The 21,353-nt window shown below is 45.8% G+C and overlaps 1 protein-coding gene across 6 annotated transcripts in view; it reads right to left on the minus strand.

The window, feature by feature from the left end:
* Positions 1–21,353, minus strand: part of LOC103181828 (protein kinase C and casein kinase substrate in neurons protein 2) — a 103,123-nt gene that overhangs the window by 17,514 nt on the left and 64,256 nt on the right. For 5 of the 6 annotated variants that reach the window (XM_042335811.1, XM_042335815.1, XM_042335813.1 and 2 more), the window contains exons 2-4: positions 18,985–19,077; positions 6,767–6,899; positions 76–232 (exon numbers count right to left, since the gene is read on the minus strand). In XM_042335811.1, the coding sequence (XP_042191745.1) occupies positions 76–232; positions 6,767–6,826 (217 nt within the window). In that variant the 5' untranslated portion in view covers positions 6,827–6,899; positions 18,985–19,077. The remainder of the gene's footprint in view (positions 1–75; positions 233–6,766; positions 6,900–18,984; positions 19,078–21,353) is intronic. The other variant, XM_042335812.1, reaches the window with a different exon arrangement.

Here is a 21,353-nt window from a genome sequence, read left to right on the forward strand (position 1 = left end):
GGAATAAACTGAGAAGTGAATCCTTTTCAGGGTTTCTCACTGACGTAATTGCAAAGCAAACAAATGCAACCTTACCTTTCTCGATGAGCTGCTTCCACCTCTTGGCCCATTCCGTCAGCTGCTGAGAGTATGTTTTCTCTATCCGAGCACGCTCATGGATACAGTTCATTAGGTCACTGCACAGTCTGTGACCATCATCAACCCGTTTCACTGAACGCTTATAGTTTCCAACCTACACCGTCAGGATAGAAGAAAAAAGAAATCGGTGGAGATCGTCAGTCTAGGATCAGTGCCTTTTCATTGGACCTAAAAACAATCAACTGCTGTGAAAATAAATGGTTAATTACGTAGATTCAGTGCTGAGCAATGGTGCATTGCATTCAGAAACAAGTGAACGAATACAAAACACTGAGTTATGGACTTGGATTCCTGTCCACAGATGGCACTCACGTCTGTCAGATGGCACTCATGCCTGTCGGATGGCACTCATGTCTGTCAGATGGTTCTCATGTCTGTCAGATGGCACTGATGCCTGTCAAATGGTTCTCATGTCTGTCAGATGGCACTCATGTTTGTCAGGTGGCTCTCATGTCTGTCAGATGGCACTCATGTCTGTCAGATGGTTCTCATGTCTGTCAGATGGCACTCATGTCTGTCAGATGGCACTCATGTCTGTCAGATGGCACTCGTGTCTGTCAGATGGTTCTCATGTCTGTCAGATGGCGCTCATATCTGTCAGATGGCGCTCATGTCTGTCAGATGGCTCTCGTGTCTGTCAGATGGCACTGATGTCTGTCAGATGGTACTTGTGTTTGTCAGATGGCTCTCATGTCTGTCAGATGGTTCTCATGTCTGTCAGATGGTTCTCATGTTTGTCAGGTGGCACTCATGCCTGTCAGATGGCACTCATGTCTGTCAGATGGATCTCATGTCTGTCAGATGGTTCTCATGTCTGTCAGATGGCACTCATGTCTGTCAGATGGCACTCATGTCTGTCAGAGGGCACTCGTGCCTGTCAAATGGTTCTCATGTCTGTCAGATGGCACTCATGTTTGTCAGATGGTTCTCATGTCTGTCAGATGGTTCTCATGTCTGTCAGATCGCACTCATATCTGTCAGATGGCTCTCGTGTCTGTCAGATGGCACTGATGTCTGTCAGATGGTACTTGTGTTTGTCAGATGGCTCTCATGTCTGTCAAATGGTTCTCATGTCTGTCAAATGGTTCTCATGTCTGTCAGATGGCACTCATGCCTGTCAGATGGCACTCATGTCTGTCAGATGGCACTCATGCCTGTCAGATGGCACTCATGTCTGTCAGATGGATCTCATGTCTGTCAGATGGTTCTCATGTCTGTCAGATGGCACTCATGTCTGTCAGAGGGCACTCGTGCCTGTCAAATGGTTCTCATGTCTGTCAGATGGCACTCATGTTTGTCAGATGGTTCTCATGTCTGTCAGATGGCATTCATGTCTGTGGTCACACGTTTTACGCTCTTTTGTATTCACAAATAATGCACTGAATTAGTCCTGACTGAGAGGCTCCAGGAAGTCACCACCTCTTGCCTCTTGTGCACAGACACAGAGGCACACACTCGCAGACACAGGGACATACACACAGTTACGACACAGAGAGAGAGAGACCACACACACACACACTCACTGACACCTAGAGAAACACACACACACATAAACAGACAGAGGGAGATACACACAGACATTCTGCAACACCGGGGTCTTGGGGTGAGGGAAGCCCATTTCCTTCTCATCCAGAGCCTCTCCGCCCACAGTAGTCACGACGAGAAGACAACAACAAACAACTTGCATTTATATAGCGCTGGGTAGCATCCCACAACGCTTCACAGCTGGCAGCAGCACGCAGAAGCCTCGAGGTTACTGTGTTTGTACAGGTGTGTAGCGGACCAGGTCGTTTGTAGCGGATTCTGCAGAAAAATTGTGGCCTCACTTTAAAGCCATCCATGGCCTTGCCCCCTCCTACCGCTCTGACCTCCTGACTCCCTACCAACCCGCCCGCTCCCTCCGTTCGTCGGACTCCGGGCTGCTCCGTGTCTCCCGCCCGACCGGCCCTACCATTGGTGGCCGGGCTTTCAGCCTCTCTGCCCCCACACTTTGGAACTCCATCCCATGGTTCCTTCACCTCGCTTCCTCCTTTGCCTCCTTCAAGGCCAGTCTCAAGACCCTTCTCTTCGACCGTGCCTTTGTCTCACTCCCACCTCTCTGCCTTCCCTCACCCCTACACCACCCCTCCCCCATGCTCGGACTCCCACACCTGACTGTTCAGCGCTTTGGGACGTGAAAGGCTCTCTATAAATGTAATTTTATTGTTGTTGTATTGGAGCTTTTTAGGTACTGAACCGAGATTGGTTTGTTTGAGAGATCAATCTACTGCTATGTTGCAGATTGCAAGTAGAATTTGAAAGTGTTACTGAAGCTAAGTGACCATCTTGCTATGTAGTGGACGGCATATTACAGATGACTGTGAAATCATTTTACAAAGTAACAATGATGCTACTTGTGCTGTTGGAAGTGAAGTGCTATTTCTTTCATCGGCAACAGAGCAACTGAAGAAGCTGGCTGGATTTAAGCCTCATCTTTTGGTCAATGGGAATGACTGGAGCTGAGAAAAAAAGCTCAGAACAAGCAGAACTAGAGAGCATGGGCAGCGTTCCACGGACAGGAATTAACATTTAACGAGCCAGTTGCTTTAATGATATTTTGGTGGCTTGTAGGTGATGAGCTTGAAGATACAGCTCTGGGTCTTGAACCCCCTCCTCCCCTCCCCCAACAGTAAACAGGTAAAGGCACCAACTACTCAAAAACTATGAGGTCATATAGACTGATCTGATCTCAATTGGGCTGAGACAATTTGCATTAACCGTCCTGGATTAGGGAGGGGAAAGCCGGCCAGACTTCCACCATGGCAGTTCTCTCTAGGCAAAATCCTGCAGTTTTTATCAGTGGCAATCAGATTGAGGTTTGTTTTACGTGTCACTCACGCAGAGATAAAAACTGCAGTATTTTGCCTGGAAAGAACAGCCTTGGTGGCGGCAGTGTAGTCCTTCCCCTCCCTAACTATTGCTTTAGTTTGCAGAACCATGTCCTTGTAGGTTATCGGAGAATTGCAAAACAAGATGACTGGAATAAAATGAGCAATTTATCCCCTTCCCACCCCTATCCAACAGTCCACAGGAAAAGACCCACATCACCTAAAGATAAGTTAAAGATCTAAGAGGTCACAGAGGCTCAGATAAATTACAGCCGTTTAAACATGTGGATTTGTAAATTACATTGGCTAGCTATCACAATAATTTACATTTATAGAGCGCCTTTGGCTTTAGGAGGATGTTTCAAAGTGCTTCACACAGCTGACTGGGAGCCCAAACTTGGGGGAGGGTGGTGGGAAAAGCGACTGAAGGCATAGTGGAAAAGATGGGTCTTAAGGCGGGCTGGATACAAGTTTGGTACTTGATATAACTGAATAGTCAGTTAGCAATGCATAGACTTTTAGGAATTCACATTGCAGTTAATTTAACACCAGTTTGAAAAGATAGATCACCTCACTTCACAAATGACACAACTACTGATTCGGGAAGTACAGAATATAGACATTTTACTTGCTGTATTTAAAATTGCTTGCTACCTTTAGAATGTTGAAGGCGCCTGTCCTTGCCCCCCCCGCACCCCCACCCAGTTTAACATCTCTGAAGTCTTGCCAAACACATAAGGAAATAATTTAACATTTTTTACGGGTCTACTATTTCCAGATGCTACAAGTTGTAAGATAAATTTAGCAAGCAAAGCCAAGGAAAATATTCTGAAAAGATATTATTCTGCAGGTTGTACAATATTGTTTCTCCTTCCTCGGGTCTTTGTCTTTTTACTAGGATATAGACACTCCTGGCTTTCCTCTGCTGCCTCAGTGATATCCAGCATTTTGGACACCGACCCATTAGGGAGTAATTCTTAAGCGTATGGTTTACAGGTTCCCAGATTGTAAGAGGAAAGGAAGGATTGTAGTTTTGAAATGCTGGGAAAGGTTGCTGAGTTTAAGTGCTGTGTTAAAGTCCTGAGTTGAAGTGCTGAGTTAGCGTAGTAGACTGGGCAATGAGTTTGGATTTTAACACAACGTACACAGTGAGCTTGTGAAGAATATGGAATCTGCAGGTTAATTGGGGTGGAGTGGGAGAAATAAGGAAATAGACACAACTGAGTGGAAACTTACAGCAAAGCTCAGGCATCTGACTCAGAGACAGAGTCAGACATAGAAAGAGAGAAAAGCAGGAATGTGTACATTGCAGCCACCCCACTGCCCACACAAAAATCGTTGAGTCTTAAGATCTCCTCAATCTGAAACACTGAATTCACAACATATGGCTTTGATATGTTGTATAAAGCAAAATATTTACACACAGCAGTTTTGCTTCGGTAGATTTGATTCAGAGACAATCTCCTTGGATTATCCATCTCCACCACACTGCAATGACACAATCACCGCAAACAGGTTGCTAGGGCAGTAATTGGCGTATGCATCACAACACACAACGAATGAAGAAAATAAACCAAAAGAGAGGGAGGGAAGTAAAATAATGTAGTCTGAGTAAAATAATGTAGATTGCTAATGTTTTCACTCTGCTTTTGTAAAGCTCGGTGATCCGTGAAAACTCAACCCTGTACTAATACGGGATAATATCACGAGCTCTGGAAGACTGGCCAGCACTGAGTTCTCAAGAGCAATTCACAAGTCCTGGTGCTGAAACACAACTACCTAACTCAGTGATGTGAAGCAGCTGTTCTTTAATACGCCAGCAATGGCCAGCCTTGCCCAGATGCTCAAGAATTGCTGCAGAACAAACAAGCTCCATTTGAAAGGGGAAGATGTGGTGCCTGAGGTCACGCACTAAATCCCAATACATCCGACGCACGAGACAACTTGATCTTCGTTTTTTTCTCAGACACCCTGAAATTTCAACATGAAAGGAACACTCCAGGCTGGCTGTGTAAAAATAAACGAAAACATACACGCAAAGGTAAAGCACAATCAGCCAAAGCCCCCAATTTGTTTTAAATTCCATATGTTTCAAGGCACTTTGTGGTTAGATGAAACGTACAAAGGTTACTCATTAGCTGCACCTTGCTGAGTTGCAGTGCTCAAAATTTCCTAATGGGGTCAAAATGCTACGTTAGTAATAGTAAGTCGCAAAGAGAGACTCCTGCTGGAAACTGGATGTGTGTGACACTCACTCACAAGATCTCAGCTTTGAAGCACCCCACAGTGGACCAAAACTTTAAAATAGTGCAGCAGGAAACCACTTCCTGAACCTTGTCACACCACAACCTCATGCCTCACTCTGGCCGAGTGGGGCAATTTATTGCCGGTCAGGAACTTGCACTACTGCCTTCTAGAGCAGCACGTTGGTAATAATAATCCTTACTGTTGATATAGGGCATTATCCCGTTAATGAGATGTCTCAAAGCGCTTCACATAACATACTGTAAAGTGATTGACTGTACGTTTTGGGCGAAATGCAGCAGTCAATTGCACACAGCAGCATCCTCCAAACAGAGTGGAGTCCTGTAGCTCAGTGGTTAGAGCACTCGCTTTGCAAGTGAGAGAGCTTTGCAATGTGAGGGACATTGCTGTGCGCAATTGGCTGCCGCGTTCGCCCACAAATATAGTCAATTCACTTTACAGTGTGTTCTGTGAAACGCTTTGAGACGTCCTCCCGACGTGAAAAGCGCTATATCAAATGCAAGGATTATTATTATTGAGTGAGGGTTGATTATCCCCAGAAAGCAATCCACCAATCGACTAACAACCAGCTTCCAACTTACTGCTAAGTAAATAGAGGTGTGTGGAGTAAGGAAACTTGTGCATGATCCTGCCCAGGAATCGAACCCAGGACCACTGGCAAGGCTGTTTGAGACCAGGGCATTGCATTCATTTAAAGAACAGCTTAATGCTGTAATGGGAAGAGAGTAGATTGGGTATTCTGAAAGGATAAAAACAAATGGTCCAAAGAGCCTTCTTCATCCAAATCTCTCATGTGGTTTGTAAGAAGGTTTAACCGTTAGCTTCCTCCGAGCTGTTTAATCCAGTCACAGGTAATTCATTCAAACTGACAACACCAAAGGCAACAAGTAGTGGCAGAAAGTTGCTCACTTGCCCTTTTGGCAGATTCTCAAAACTCCAAACAATTATCTGTAGGCCATCATTCTCTCCTTCCATACTACTAGCCATAGATTTCATGCAGAGCCAAACAACAATGGTAAAAAAAAGGCAACCTTTTCCCAACCCTACGGATTATCTTTTTGGTGAGGGAACAAATTTATGTGGTGCCTCATTTCAGAACTGTTTAGCCCCCATCCCTCCATCCAATACAATCCAATTAAGGAGAAAGCAGAGATGAAGTTTCAATTTGGCAAAGCTGAAAGTGCATTAAATTCTTTTGTTCAGCAAGTGTGAATGTTACATGAATCACAATTACCTTCTCCTCCTCCTTTCCAGGACTTCCTTCCAGTTCTTCTTGTGACACTCATCTAACCTCGCATTCCAGAGATATTTACTGATCTCTGAATCAAACCTTTACCTCCAACAAAACATTGGTGTTTAATGTGTTTTTTCCTTTCTCCGTCCACCATCTTCTAAAAACCTTAATCTAACATTATGTTAGCCTCAACGACAGGTGATCCCAAACCTTTCAATTTGGAGAAAAGGTTACAAGTGAAATGAAGACAGTTAAACTCTACCTCCCAGAAGCTGTCACTGGGCGCTTCAATCACAACTGAATCCTCATATGAGCCTGACATGGTTGTGGCCAGAGCGTTCTTGCCCGTCTCCTGTTCACCAGAAATGGCAGCTGCAGTTCTTCAAAATTTTCTGCTGAAACGGCAGAGAAAAATAAACATTAAATGGCCCATAAACACTGAATAATTGCAGTCCCAGTCAACAATCCCCCAAATAAAATTGGTCACTCACTCCAAGGCTGTTTCTGAGACATTACTGTGCCCAAATTGGCTACCGAGTTCGCCCCAAAACACATAGTCATTGTACATCATGTGACGTGCTTTATGTTCTCCTGACGTGAAAGGCGCTATTCTAAAAATATTAGTTAATACAATAATAATTAAAGGATGCCAATTTTTCCAGAAATCTGATGGGAGGAACAGCAATCTTCTCTAAATTATATGGAATGAAATGTCAGAAAGGGCCCCCATTCGTTAAGTCAAAGGCAGGTTTAGGACACACAGCCTCATCCTCCTATTCTGAATTCCTATCATGGTCTTAGCCATTTCTGAAATTCTTACAAGACAAGGTTATCTTGAGACTACGTTTGTATTACATGTCCTGAAAACAACACGAACACAAGGCCAGCACTCTAGGACATTGACGTAAATAAGGGTTGGTGGTTGAGAGGGTATGGCTTATCTGGCCACAGTTTCAATCCCAAAGTGAATTAAAAAAAATAATACATGACTTGTAGAGCAGCTGAAGAAAACTGAATTTGATCATGGATGATACTTGCTTTGGGAAACTGTGAAAGATTACACAAGACTTCAAGGTCAACTTGCATAGCTTCAGGAAACAGCACACGATTTTTAACCACGACAACAACAACAACAACAACAAGATTCCATTTATAAAGCGCCTTTCACGTCAGGAGGACGTCCCAAGGCGCTGCACAGTTGGGTCATGACCCGAGCAGGGGGGAAATGGTCAGGGGAGGGGAGGGAGCGAGGAGGGGGGAAATGGTCAGGGTGAGGGGAGGGATGGGAGGGAGCGAGAAGGGGGAAGAGAGTCGAGAGGGGAGCTGAAGGCTCGGTCAAAGAGAAAGGTTTTGAGACCGGCCTTGAAGGAGGAGAGGGAGGAGGCGGCGAAGGCACTGGGGGATAGAGTTCCAGAGCCTCGGGGCTGAGAGGCTGAAGGCCCGACCACCAATGGTAGGGCGATTGGGGCGGGGGACGTGGAGCAGACCGGAGCCGGAGGAACGGAGGGTACGGGCAGGTAGGTAGGGGGATAGTAGGTTGGAGAGGTAGGAGGGAGCAAGGCCGTGAATGGCCTTGTAGGTGAGGATGAGGATCTTGAAATCAATCCTCTGGGGGATGGGGAGCCAGTGGAGGCGAGCGAGGGTGGGAGTGATGTGGTCCCGAAGCCTGGTGCGGGACAGTACACGAGCTGCAGAGTTCTGAATGACCTGCAGCTTGTGGAGGGAGGTGGCGGGAAGGCCGGCGAGGAGAGAGTTCCCATAGTCCAGCCTTGAGGTGACAAAGGCGTGAACCAGGGTTTCAGCAGCGTGAGGGGTGAGGTAATGCCGTAGTCTGGCGATGTTCCGGAGGTGATGGAAGGCGGTGCCAGTTGTGGTGCGGATGTGAGGGAGAAAGGACAGCTCAGGGTCGAACAAAACGCCGAGGTTCCTGACTGGCTTTGAGAGGTGGAGAGTGCAGCCTTGGATGCTGATGGTGTCAGCGCCTGAGGTGCGGAGGCGCTGACGTGAGCCAATCAGGAGGGCCTCGGTTTTTCGCACGTTGAGCTGAAGAAAGTTGTCTCTCGTCCAGGACTCGATGTCGGACAGGCAGCTGTCAGGACATCGGTGGTCGTGGAGTTGAGAGTAGAGGAGGAAAGGTAGAGTTGGGTGTCATCCGCATACATGTGGAAGTTAACCCCATGTCTGCGGATGATGTCACCAAGGGGGAGCATATAGAGGGTGAAGAGGAGGGGACCGAGGACAGAGCCCTGAGGGACACCACATGAGACAGTACGGGGGGTGGAGGAGAAGCCATTCGTCGAGACAAAGTGAAGACGGTGAGAAAGGTACGACCTAAACCATTCAAGGACAGTGCCTTGAAGGTTGAGGTGGGAGGACAAGCGGTGGAGTAGGATAGCGTGGTCGACCGTATCGAATGCTGCCGATAGGTCGAGGAGGACGAGGAGGCAGAGGGAGCCCTGGTCACAGATGGTCAGGATATCATTGGTGACCTTGACCAGGGCAGTTTCTGTGCTATGGGCAGCACGGAAACCTGACTGAAGGGGTTCGAAAAGAGAATGGGTGGAAAGGAAAGAGCGCAGTTGGGAGGCGACAACTCTTTCCAAGACCTTGGAGAGAAAGGGGAGGTTGGAGATGGGCCGGTAGCTTGATAGCTGCGACGCATCAAGGGAGGGTTTTTTCAGGGTGGGCGTGATGGTGGCAGTTTTTAATGGAATGGGGACAGAGCCAGAGGAGAGGGACAGGTTGATGATGTCAGTGATATGTGGGGCAAGAAAGTGGAGCTGGGAGATAAGGAGTGGAGTGGGGATGGGGTCAAGGGAGCAGGTGGTTGGTTTTAGGGATAGGATGAGTTCAGTGACAGAGGGTGGGGAAACGGGTACGAAAGTGAGTAGGGGAGGATGGGTAGGAGTCGGAGTGTGGGAGGGAGGGGTGGGGGGGTTGGTGGAAGTTGGAGGGGAAGTGACCGCGGAGCGGATTCCCTTGATCTTGGATTCAAGGAAATCCAGCATCTCCTCGCAGTGAAGGTTGGAGGAGATGACCTGCGCGGGGTGGCGGGGGGACGGAGGAGTCGGGTTGTGGTGGAAAACAGTAGCCTGGGGTTGTTCTTCGCCTCCAGGATTATCCTGGAGTAGAAGGACGACTTGGCCGAGGCTAGAGTGGAGCGGTAAATTTTGAGGAGGTCCAGCCAGATTTGTCGGTGGACCGTTAGGCCAGATTTGACACAGGTGCGTTCAGCAGCCCGCACCTGGCTTTTCAGTGAGCGGAGGTGGGTGGTGTACCAGGGGGAGGAGCGGGAGTAGGAGACAGTGCGGGAAGTGATGGGGGCAAGAGTATCGAGTGTGGAGGAGAGGGTATTGTGGAGGAGGGAGAGAGGAGAAGAGGGGTCGGTGAGGGTTGAAGGCCAGAGGGAGAGGAGTTCAGAGGACTCCAAGGCATCGGTTAGGGATTGTGGGGGTAACTTCTTCCAAGGGCGGTAGAAGATGGTGGTGGGTCTGGTGGAGGTGGGGAGGGGGTGGAGGTGGTGAAGGAGATGAAGTAGTGGTCAGAGATGGCCTTGTCGGTAATAGTGACATCCGAGACACTGAGGCCCCGGGTGATCACCAAATCGAGTGGGTGGCCGTGACTGTGAGTGGGGGAGTTTATGTGTAAGGAGAGGTTGAGTGAGGAGAGCAGGGAAGAGAAGTCTGTGGAGATGGAGCAGGAGGGGGTGAAGTGTAGGTTAAAGTCGCCCAGGATGATGAGGCGATCAGAGCAGAGGCAAAGAGATGTGAGGAGTGTTGAAATGTCAGAGATGAAGGTGGGAGAGGTTTTAGGGGGCCGGTAGAGGAGGAGGATTTTAAGGGAGAGGAATGAGGGGTGGGAGAGGGTGAGGTGCTCAAAGGAGGGGAAAGAGCCAGTGGAGTAGGGGATAGGGCAAGTGGTGTCCTTGAGATAAGGGCAACACCACCGCCACGGCGGTTGGGGCGGGGGATGTGGTGGGAGGTGTAGCCGGGTGGCGTGGCCTCCGTGAGGGGGAAGGGGGAAGGAACAACAACAAGATTTCATTTATAGAGCGCCTTTCACGTCGGGAGGACGTCCCAAGGCGCTGGACAGTTGGGTCGGGACCCGAGCAGGGGGGAAAAGGTCAGGGTGAGGGGAGGGAAGGGGGGGGAAAAGCTCAGGGTGAGGGGAGGGAAGGGAGGGAGCGAGGAGGTGGTAGAGAGTCGAGAGGGGAGCTGAAGGCACGGTCGAAGAGAAAGGTCTTGAGACCGACCTTGAAGGGGGAAGGGAGGAAGCGAGGCAAAGGCACTGGGGGATGGAGTTCCAGAGCCTAGGGGCTGAGAGGCTGAAGGCCCGGCCACCGATGGTAGGGCGGTTGGGGCGGGGCATGTGGAGCAGACCGGAGCCAGAGGAACGGAGGGTACGGGTAAGTAAGTAGGGGGATAGTAGGTCGGAGAGGTAGGAGGGAGCAAGGCTGTGAATAGCCTTGTAGGTGAGGATGAGGATCTTGAATTCGATCCTCTGGGGGATGGGGAGCCAGTGTAGGCGAGCGAGGGTGGGAGTGATGTGGTCTTAGACACTAAGAGTCTGTTGTAGGATTCGAGCTAACTGTGAAGTACAAATCCTTGACAGGAAAAAGTATGGACTACAGCGGAACTTCTCTCTTCAAGTTTGCCACACGTAACCATCACCACTCTACTTTCTACACCAGATTTCTTCGGCAGTAACTTAATTGTTCTCATTGATACAAAAAAGGGCCTCCAGACCATAGATTTTTGATTCTTCAGCATTGATTGTTTAATTCTCCATACAAACAAAAAAACAGATCTGTAAGCTTTTTTTGTGTGTGGGGGGGGGGGATAATCAGACACATGTCTAACACCTGGGGAAACTCATCAACATACTTAAGAGCATTTAAAACAAACCACCTACATGCCAACTACACGTGGAAATGTTCTTGTGCCTGGAATAGAATACACACTTCCTCCCTGGATGGACAAACCCTGCTCATCTAATTCTAAAGAATATTGGGGACAGGTTGGCGAGAACCAACGCTTGAGGTCCCCAGAAAGTGCTTTGCCGTAATGCTGGAGTTGAATCAATTAGAAACCACATATCTAAACGTTGAGAGCACCGTCGTGCAAGCTCTCTGCTGCTTGTGCAGCAAGGACTACCCTATTTGTTAGGCTTTAACTTGCAGGATTAGCAGGTGTCAAGTGGGAAGAATCCCTACTTCCAGTAACTGCTTGTCCAAATCCTGTTAGTTGGAACCAGACCTGATATCATTTGTTGCTGACAACGGACTCCCATAGCATAGTGGCTTGCGCATTCGCCTCGCAAGTGCCTCGCAAGTTCGATTCCCGGGTGAGGGAAACCTTAGGCAAATTTCCGTACTCCACACTCCTCTGTTTACCTAGCAGTATGTAGTAACCCGATTGTTAGTCAATTGGAGTATCTCTTTCTGGGGATAATAATCCCTCAAAAAAAAATTTTGTCACTCAATCCACGACTGTTTGTGGGACACTGCTGTGTGCAATTGGCTGCCGCGTATCGTACACAAAATACAGTCAATCCGCTTTACAATATATTCTGTAAAGTGCTTTGAAACGTCTCAACGACATGATAAGGCACAATATCAAATACAATGATTATTATTATTGTAATCTGAGAGCGAAGTTGACAAGGCACAGAATTACCAACTAAAGAACGCTTTGAGTATTTGAGGTGCATTAAAAAGGTGGAAAATACAGCCAATTTCTTTTTATAGGTCCATCAGGCAATCAGGCTCATTAAATCTGGAGGGAACAAAAGGCAACTTTCCACTGAGAGAAAAGGTAATTTTCCAGAAGCCATACGTACAGGAGGATATAGAACTCAGCGTGACATTTGATGAACAGATTAAGATGGTTGATCTTAACTATTTATTTTGTTTCATTAATACAATACTATCAAAAGTGATATTGCCACTTTAGCAATAATGAGGTTTCATGCATAAGAGTGAAACACAAAGTAAACAAAATTTCACTACTTCCACTCACTACTCCTATTCCCACTCACTTCTCTGCACCACCCTCCCCGCTTCCTCTCCTTCTTGTGCCCTCTTTATCTTTAAATTGCACCTCAAGACCTACCTCTTCGACAACACCTATGGACACCTCCCACCCCCACCCTGGTGCCACCCTGCACAAAGGGCGCTATAGAAATGCACACTGCTGTTATTTCTGCAGTCCTCTACTAATATTTCACCAAAGTAGTCTGAATGGAGTTCAAGAGATCTTCTTAAAACAAAACAATTTAGACGAAGAACTCGCATTTTTATAGCAACTTATCAGCTTTATAATATTTACTGTCGTTTAGACTTTGCTGTGTGCCAGGTGGAAATAACTCTGGGAGAAACGGAACCCCCTTTCTTCTCACTCTGCTAATGATGAGGAAATGCTGCTAGCAGTAGGTGCAACTGATGATGACTTAAGGAGGCTGGACTGATGCTGCTTACACAATTTAAGCATTGAGCAATAAGAAATCGCTTCACTCCCTGGCACCTCCCTATCTCTTCAACCTCCTCATTCCCCAATCCACCACCTGACACCTCTGCTCAACTGGCACCGGCCTCCAGCTTATCCCTCGCACCACCACTGGAGGCCACACTTTCAGCCACGACGCCACAAAACTTTGGAATACTGTCCCTCAATCCCTCTGCCTTGCCCCATCTCTCCCTCTTTTCAAGTCCCGCCTTAAAAACTTCCTTTTGGACTGTGCTTACGGTCACCTCCCCTGTCTTGGAGGCTCCGGCATTGTTAAACACTATGAGACGCTACCCTGCATGGAGGGTGCTACATAAGTGCAAGTTGTTGCTGTTGTTGGAAGAGGCTAGATTTCCGCACGTGACTTACAGCGCTGACACTCAGCCCGACTTAGAATATAATTCTGTGAGATACAAATAATAATAATAATCCTTCCATTTGATATAGCGCTTTTCACGTCTTCTAGACGTCCCAAAGCGCTTCACAGAATATACTGTAAAGTGAGTTGACTGTATATTTGTGGGCGAACGCGGCAGCCAATTGCGCACAGCAATGTCCCACAAACAGTCATGGATTGAAAATGACAATTTTATTATTGTTTTGTTTTTTTGGAGGGATTATTATTAGGCGTGTGGAGTAAGGAAACTTGGCCAAGGTTTCGCTCTGCCTGGAACTGAACTCAGGTCTCTCACTTGCAAAGCGAGTGCTCTAACCACTGAGCTACAGGACTCCAGCGTCGCTATTTCTAGAGACAGTGAGACACCTCAACAGTTGGGAATACTAAAGCTCACCTACAGTGATCTCAACTATGTCGATTGAATGTACATTTCTTCTCTGAACCAGAAGGTTCTGATACCTAAACATAAACCACTGAAATCGACTCACAGTAACACACAATTATATTTGTGTATCGGTATTTGGTACTGCAATTAATAGTATCAATAATAATTTTTACTTTTGTTATGGCGCCTTTCACATCAGGAGGATGTCTCAAAGCGCTGCCCGGATTTACAGCAAGTGCCAGTGACTGTGTGTCTGTAGGGATGCTGTAGGTAAACACTGAGAATTAAGCCAGATATCTGAATCTTGATTTTACCCAATGGGACTCATGGCTTCTAGTATGGGAGTATTTTTCATTTTCATGCCATTTATTTCAATCATCTATAAATATAACCTGCTTACCAAAAAACAGATTGCAGTACACTTGGAGAATCATTTCAATCTTTTTACTGTAATGTGCTAACAACCCCTTTGCAGGTTTCCAGCCTTTGTATTCCCAGTTGAAACCCAATACTCAGTGACGATGTGCGTGCAGCAAAACAGATTTCCTCAAGGTCAACTCATGATTCCTGTCAGTCACAAGCTTGGCACAAGTGCAACAAGACATTTTTATCTCCGGGCTGCCGAACGTTTCCTGCTAAGGTTTTAGAGAAATGGACTGAAAACAGGAGTTATTAAAAAAAAGCATCATGAATTTAAAAAAATAGGAGTTGATATTTGATTAACTGATTGGAGTTCACATCCAGCTACTGGCAAAGATTCAGTGATGATTTCTGCCTGCAGCTGACTATCGCCATTATCACATATGTGTGCACTGACAAAATCTGTTTTAGTTTAAAGCAAATAAAATTCTTGAAAGCAACGAGCAGAGCACTTGTCGCATTGATGTGGAGTGCTTCTGATCCTGTAGAATCATAGCTAAAACAACAAGATTACATTTTTTTAGCGCCTTTCACATCAGGGGGATGTCCTAAGGTGCGAGACTAAGCTAGATTAACAGTTGGAGACAGCTGAACAACCAGAGGGGCTTGGTTACATCAAAACATCCAGGACTTGGAATTGGACATGAAGCGAGCACCCTGGTCAGTACATGACTTTTTGGACAAGGCACGGAAAATACTGAACTGTTTGGCAGCACAAGCCAGTATCTCCAGGATCGCAGGAGAGGAACACAATGAATGAGTTAACTAAAATCATGCATGTGACCAAAGTGGTATTAAATTTACAATGGATTCAAGATTCAACCGGCATGACTTTTGTGAGTGCACCACATTCTGAGAGGCAAGGTCAATCTTTATTGTTCCAACGTACATGCCCATACATTTAAAAGAGATATGAATACATACTTGAGGATAGCGAGAATTATGTGTTAAGAAAGGCCAGCGAAATTGGAATTGAAGCAGACAGCTCCAGTGGGGAGCAAGCAACCTGCACAAGGGACTGAACAGCCTGTATCTATGCGGTAAACATTTTACAATTCCCACTGACACTGTATGGCTAAAGGAAAAATTAAATTATGCACTCTACATTTTAAAATGCCACTGATTAGCCATCCTCATTGCTGGCAATAACTCACTTGGACACACCACCATCTCAATGAAATCCCACTGCAAATGGTACGGCAGAGCATCAACGCAAGACAGCAGACAGATAACGGGAGGCAGATTTTTCTCTCCTATTGCTGCATCTCCGCCTTACCGAATACCATAATAAAATGTCCACAGTCGATCTCTTCTACCAACCTGATCCACCGCAGTTACAGAAAAGTGTTGTGCAGCGGATCTTATTCATGGCTTATCAACAGTGAATTCATTTGTGCCGAGGAGAATTCTTAGGCACACAGTAGATAGCGTGCATGTCATTCACTTTCTGGATGTTAAAGATGAAGATCTTGATGAGCACGGAGTTTACTTTAGCTCTCATTTGTTTCCAGCCTGCAAAAACCTTCACCCTCAACGTCAAAAGTTAGGACTGATGCCTCAGCTCTTCAAGAACCTGAGTCACAAGGCACAAGGCACGTGCTGATCCATCCCCACTCACCCTGTGGCTCCCCTTGCGTGACGAGAGCAAGTCAATTACCAGGTGCATTTAAAAATTGAGGAAGCAGGGGTGTTACTGAACTAAAACAGAGTCCGGGCTACACAATAACAAGCTCCCCTAAATTATCTGACAGTGGAGAGGTTGTTGGGGGATTGGCCAAATTATATATTATCTATCAATATTACACAAGCTTCTCAAATTACAACAGTCAATGCTGCTGGTATATTTTCACAGCTCTGCTACATTATGTCTTGACAGCAATGCCCCACAAACAGCCACGGAGTGAATGACCAATTTTATTTGGGGGATTACTGACCAGGACATGGGGAGAGAGAAACTCTCTTCTCTTTTTGTACTATACCATGTGATCTTTAACATCCATCTGAACAGGCAGATGGGAACTCGGCTTGATGTCTCACCTGAAGGACAGATGGGCTGAATGGACTGAAATATCTGTTATTCTATGTCCTGACCCCCAACCCTTAGCCCTCAAGAGCTGAAGGCACACAACAGGAAAGTGGGGTTATTAACTTGTTAATTTTTTCAGACTGCAAAAGAATAACTGTATGAATTACCACTTACCGAATGTTCACTGTTCACTTACTGAATGTGCTGTTTGACCTCAGGCCATGACAATGTGTAAAACTCCAGTTCATTTGTTGTTCAGGCTTTTCACAATCCTATTTCCCTACATGCACACATACACTTAGAATCCTTAAACCTGACTCAGTTTCCAATACATTGCAAACAAAATCACGATCCCCAAGCTAACCTACAAAACACTGTCCTTGTGACGCTTTTGAAGTCGCCTGTGTCACATGAACGGCTCTGTCCCCACCCAACCCTTATATGAAAACATGAAGCAAATCTGCTCATGTGGAAATAGTTTCCAGTACAAATCATATTCAGCAGCTTTCTTTTTTTTAAAAAAACAAGACAAATTACTTGCAGTACACTGGAATAATGCCAATGGCCCAGATAGCAGCTGCAGTAACAGTTGCAGTACAATGTTGAAAGAAACAACTGCAATATATATATCTGATCTACAACAACAGTGGCAGGAGACACAGCAGATGTAAGACAAGATGATATTATTGGAAAATGCTGCTCAAACAACAAAATCGTTGAGCAACAACAACAAATTATATTTGTAGAACGCCTTTCACTTCGAGGGGACGTTCCTAACCACTGGACAGTCAAAGATGTACACCCAAGCAGGGTATTGGTATCATGAGGGATGGAGGGAAGAGATGGTGGGGGTAGGGCAGATGATCCAAGGTACAGTTGAAGAGCAAGGTCTTGAGACGGGTATATTGAAGGAGGCAAGGGAGGGGGCAAGGCGAAGGGACTGTGGGTTGGTGCTCCAAAGAGTGGGGGCAGTAAGAATGAAGCCCTCTGGGACGCTACCCTGCGTGAGGGGCGCTCTATAGATGCAAGTTGTTGTTGTTGTTGAAGGCCCAACTGCCAATGGTGGGGCGGGGAGGGCACATGGAGCAGTCCAGAGGCAAAGTAGCTGTATACTCTGATAACGTGCCTCTGGAAAGCAACAGGTAAAAATTTTCATTCGGAACACTGCAACAATACACTCACTGTAAGATGATCAACAAGCGAATGCTGACTTCATGGAAGTTAAAACAGAGATGGGAAACCAAGTGGCACTACAAAGGTGATCTATGACACATCGGGATTTGCCAGTTACGCAGCTTTTTGTGCAACTGCACCGCTTAATGAACAGGAGAATGGATTTTTCTCAATACGGTCAAAACCAATGGACTGCCCTGTCACGTACTACCACGTCGCTTTGACATTTTGTGTGTATTAAATTCCAAACGGGATTGATTTGCTTTCCATGTGTTTGTTTTTTGTAGACAAAGGAAGCGTTGGTGATCAGTAGTAAAAGGAACCATCAGTTTTACAATGATTAAAATTCCCGACATATTTAAAGTGAGTATTTGTATTAAGCCTCTCCACCGTGCGCTGGCACCTTACTGCTTTCATGTACATCATAAGTTATTCCAGTACATACACAGGATTGAGAGGTGCAAAAAAAAATCTGTTTTTCTGTCGTGCTCATCGTGGCACATGTCATTGGTTGAACCTCTCCATCCATACGGCAAACCCTTCATCCACATCCACACTCGTCATAACTCTCCTCCCCCCTCAACCTTCACGGTCACTCTCCCCTCACAACCTGGAACCACTCCCCCCAACCCCTCCCCCTGCATCCAATTCCATCAGAGCCCCCACCCGCATCGCCCTCCAAGACGTTCGCTCCCTCTCAAACAAAGCCCCCATCATCCACGACCTCACCCTGGATGAGCATTTTGACAAACTTTAATCTCACAGAAACCTGGTTGTCCCTCGGCGAACCTGTCCCCCTTATCAAAGCCTCCCCCCCTCACCTCCCTGGCTACACATTCCACCACACCCCATCGCGGCAGTGGGGTGGCTCTCATCTCCCATAACCTCTCTCTCTATTCCTCTGGCTGTTTCCCCTCTCTCGAGTACCCCACCCTCCACCATCCCTCCTCTCTCTCTCCTTCAAAATCCTCCTTGTGTAACCCCCAAACCTCCTGGTTCCTTTCTCACGGACATCTCTATCCTCTCATCCCTGTCCTTCTGCACTGAACGCCTGCTCATCATGGGCGACTTTAATCTTCATCTCATCCTGCCCAACTTCCTCCGACTTCACTGCACTCGTCTCCACCCTAATTCTCACCCTTCATATAAACTCCCCGACCTACAACCATGTCCCCCCCTAGACTTTGTTATTACCCATGGCTTAGATATTTTCGGTCTGTCCATCATGGACAAGGTCATCTCAGACCATTTCCTCATATCCCTCTCCTCTCGCATCCCTCTCCCCTCCATCACGCCCTCCACCATCCTTTTCCACCCATGGAAGGCTTCTCCCAAACGGCGTATGTCAAGGGATAATACAGCACTTATCCTCCATCTCTCTCCCTTCTATCTCACCCCTCCTTTATCGGTCTTTAAATCTCGTCTAAAAAGCTACCTCTTCTAACCGCGCTTCCACCTTCCATTTCCTCTCTCCTCAATCGTTCGGAGTTTAACCACGTCTTCGTTTATGCTCCGAGATGTTACACTATGTGAAGGGCACTATATAAATGCAAATTAGTGTTGTTGTAGCACTTACCTATTCTTCCAGAGGAGTCTTAGATTTCCATGCACTGCAATGTGATGAGCAGAAGTTGGGTTTCAATTTGTTAGCAGATTCCAAACCTTCAACCTATATATAAATGATATGAGTATTAACTTTCTACGCCATTGTCTGTGTCAGCAAATACAAACAATTAGCGGAAAACATCTGTATAAACAGCAGTACGCTGGTTTGAATAGCTAAGAATCAAATTTGAATTGCTAATAATAATCACAGGTAACAAATACACTACAAATCATGATGGTACATGTGTAACTGGATGATGGACGAGTCAGCTATGGAATGAGAGCGATCAGGTTAGTTGTACGGTCAGCTGAATATTCTTTAATTCTGTTTTGATTCCAGACAGGAGACTTATTTCCGATTTTTTTTCTTTGAGACTATATGTGTGGTTGGTTACCTCCCTCCCTCAGGAAGTTTTGTGAGTTTGGTAGTCTGTAATGGGGTAAATTGGGCATGGCAAAGCCTGTGAAGTGCTTTGAGAAGTCCTTCCAATGTAATAAGGTGCAATATGAAATACAAGGATTATTATTATTATTTATTATTATTATGGTCCTGAAGAGAACAGAAGTGGTAGGTGAAACCCCATAATCCACGTCACTAAAGTACCACAAGGCAGTTCAGATCTGAACAACAAATTACATTTGTAGAGTGCCTTTCGTGTCGGGAGGACATCCCAAGCCACAGCAAAATAAAGAGAAAGCGTCCCACGAGTGTTTCACATCCCAAGTTTGGATACAAGCTCAACAGCACATTTGTTTGTCTGTTTTGGCTGAAGGAGCGGATCAACAATCTGGGCAATACTTCACAGTGATCAAATGATAAACAACTGCATTTCATGTGGGGACTACAACGATCACGAAACAAATGTCTCAAAACGTTTCACACAAATAATTGCAAAGTGTGTCTGCATTTTTACTGATATTTTCAACGCCTTGGGGCATCCTTCCAACATGAAAGGCGCTTTACAAATGGAATTTGTTGTTGTTTGTTGTTGTTATTTACCTGAGTGAAAAAAGCCACCCGAGGTTTCATGGATTGTTGGAGGACATTCTAATATGTGTTTAATTAAACAAGACTCCAAGACACAGTGGGACATGGAGAAGAAAACCAACCCTATCACCACAGCATGAGCATTGTGACATTGGTGAGATGCAACTTGATCTAAAACACACATCATTATTCCTTTGAGGTAAAACACAGAATGCAATGCAGTGCTTTAACTAAAAAATATTTAAATACCAGCTTTTCAATTCCATTGCTTTCTAAAATATATTTGCAATTCCTTTCCTGCAGAAACAGCAGAGAGTAACCCCCACACCTAACCCTCCAGAAAACAGTATTATATTTTGTCAATCTTGAAAAGCAAGATTGCTGCTTTTCCCTTGATGCGCCCTGCAACATAGTGTGTTACAATGATCGTGTGTGAGAAACAGGAAGGGGAAAAAGTTGACAAGACATCTTAGAAGTCTCACATTACGAGGTCCTTGTAACATTTCCATCGTCACACAGCCCCTGGTTACCGCAGTTGCCCCTTCAGAACAATACTCATCATGGGTTGTAAACTGCAGCTAAAAGAAGGTTAAAAGGTTAAGCTTCTCCAGTACCAAACTAGTAGTCATCTCATTAAAGCTGCAGGCTTCATTTGTTCCATTTTGGATTAATAAGACATTGTGCCTTGTCCATTCCGCTCAACCCAATCCCAGAAGAACTGACAAGGTTTTATAAAAAGCAACTCTGTGCTCGATTACAAGAGACAAAAGTGACTCCTAAATGCCCCTGACTGGTGACCTCCTGATTGTGCTCTCTTCCTTCATATTTAAACACACACCATCTTGTGTACAAAGGTGGTGTTCTGTGAAAATTGAGAGACAAACAGAAGAATAAGTGTTCAATCAAGAACTATATTTCATATAAAGAACATCACATACACTAATGAAAAGGATTTTTGTTATCACTCAACACGTTGCACAGAGGTACGTGATTAACAACCTTGAATGCAGCATTTCGAAGCACAGGATGAGCTTTGGATATTTTACAATTTACACAATTTTACAATTTTCAATCCTTAATTTCTTCTGTGGGCTATTTATTACTTGTCCTTTATTATTTATTATATAATAATATTATTATTTATTACTTCCCCTCCCCTCTCCCCCCCGACCCCAGCTCGGATCTGAAATGCTGTACACTGTCCAACGCCTTGGGACATCCTCCCGACATGAAAGGCGCTATGCAAATGTAATCTTCTTGTTGCTGTTGAAAGGCAAACTCAGGTTTTGCTGGTGTACAAATTCAACCCATCTTGTGTGACCATGCAATTTTGCCCAACTTAAAACCATGCA

The sequence above is a fragment of the Callorhinchus milii genome, unplaced genomic scaffold (genome assembly GCF_018977255.1).
Source record: "Callorhinchus milii isolate IMCB2004 unplaced genomic scaffold, IMCB_Cmil_1.0 Scaffold5, whole genome shotgun sequence".
Lineage (NCBI taxonomy): Eukaryota > Metazoa > Chordata > Chondrichthyes > Chimaeriformes > Callorhinchidae > Callorhinchus > Callorhinchus milii.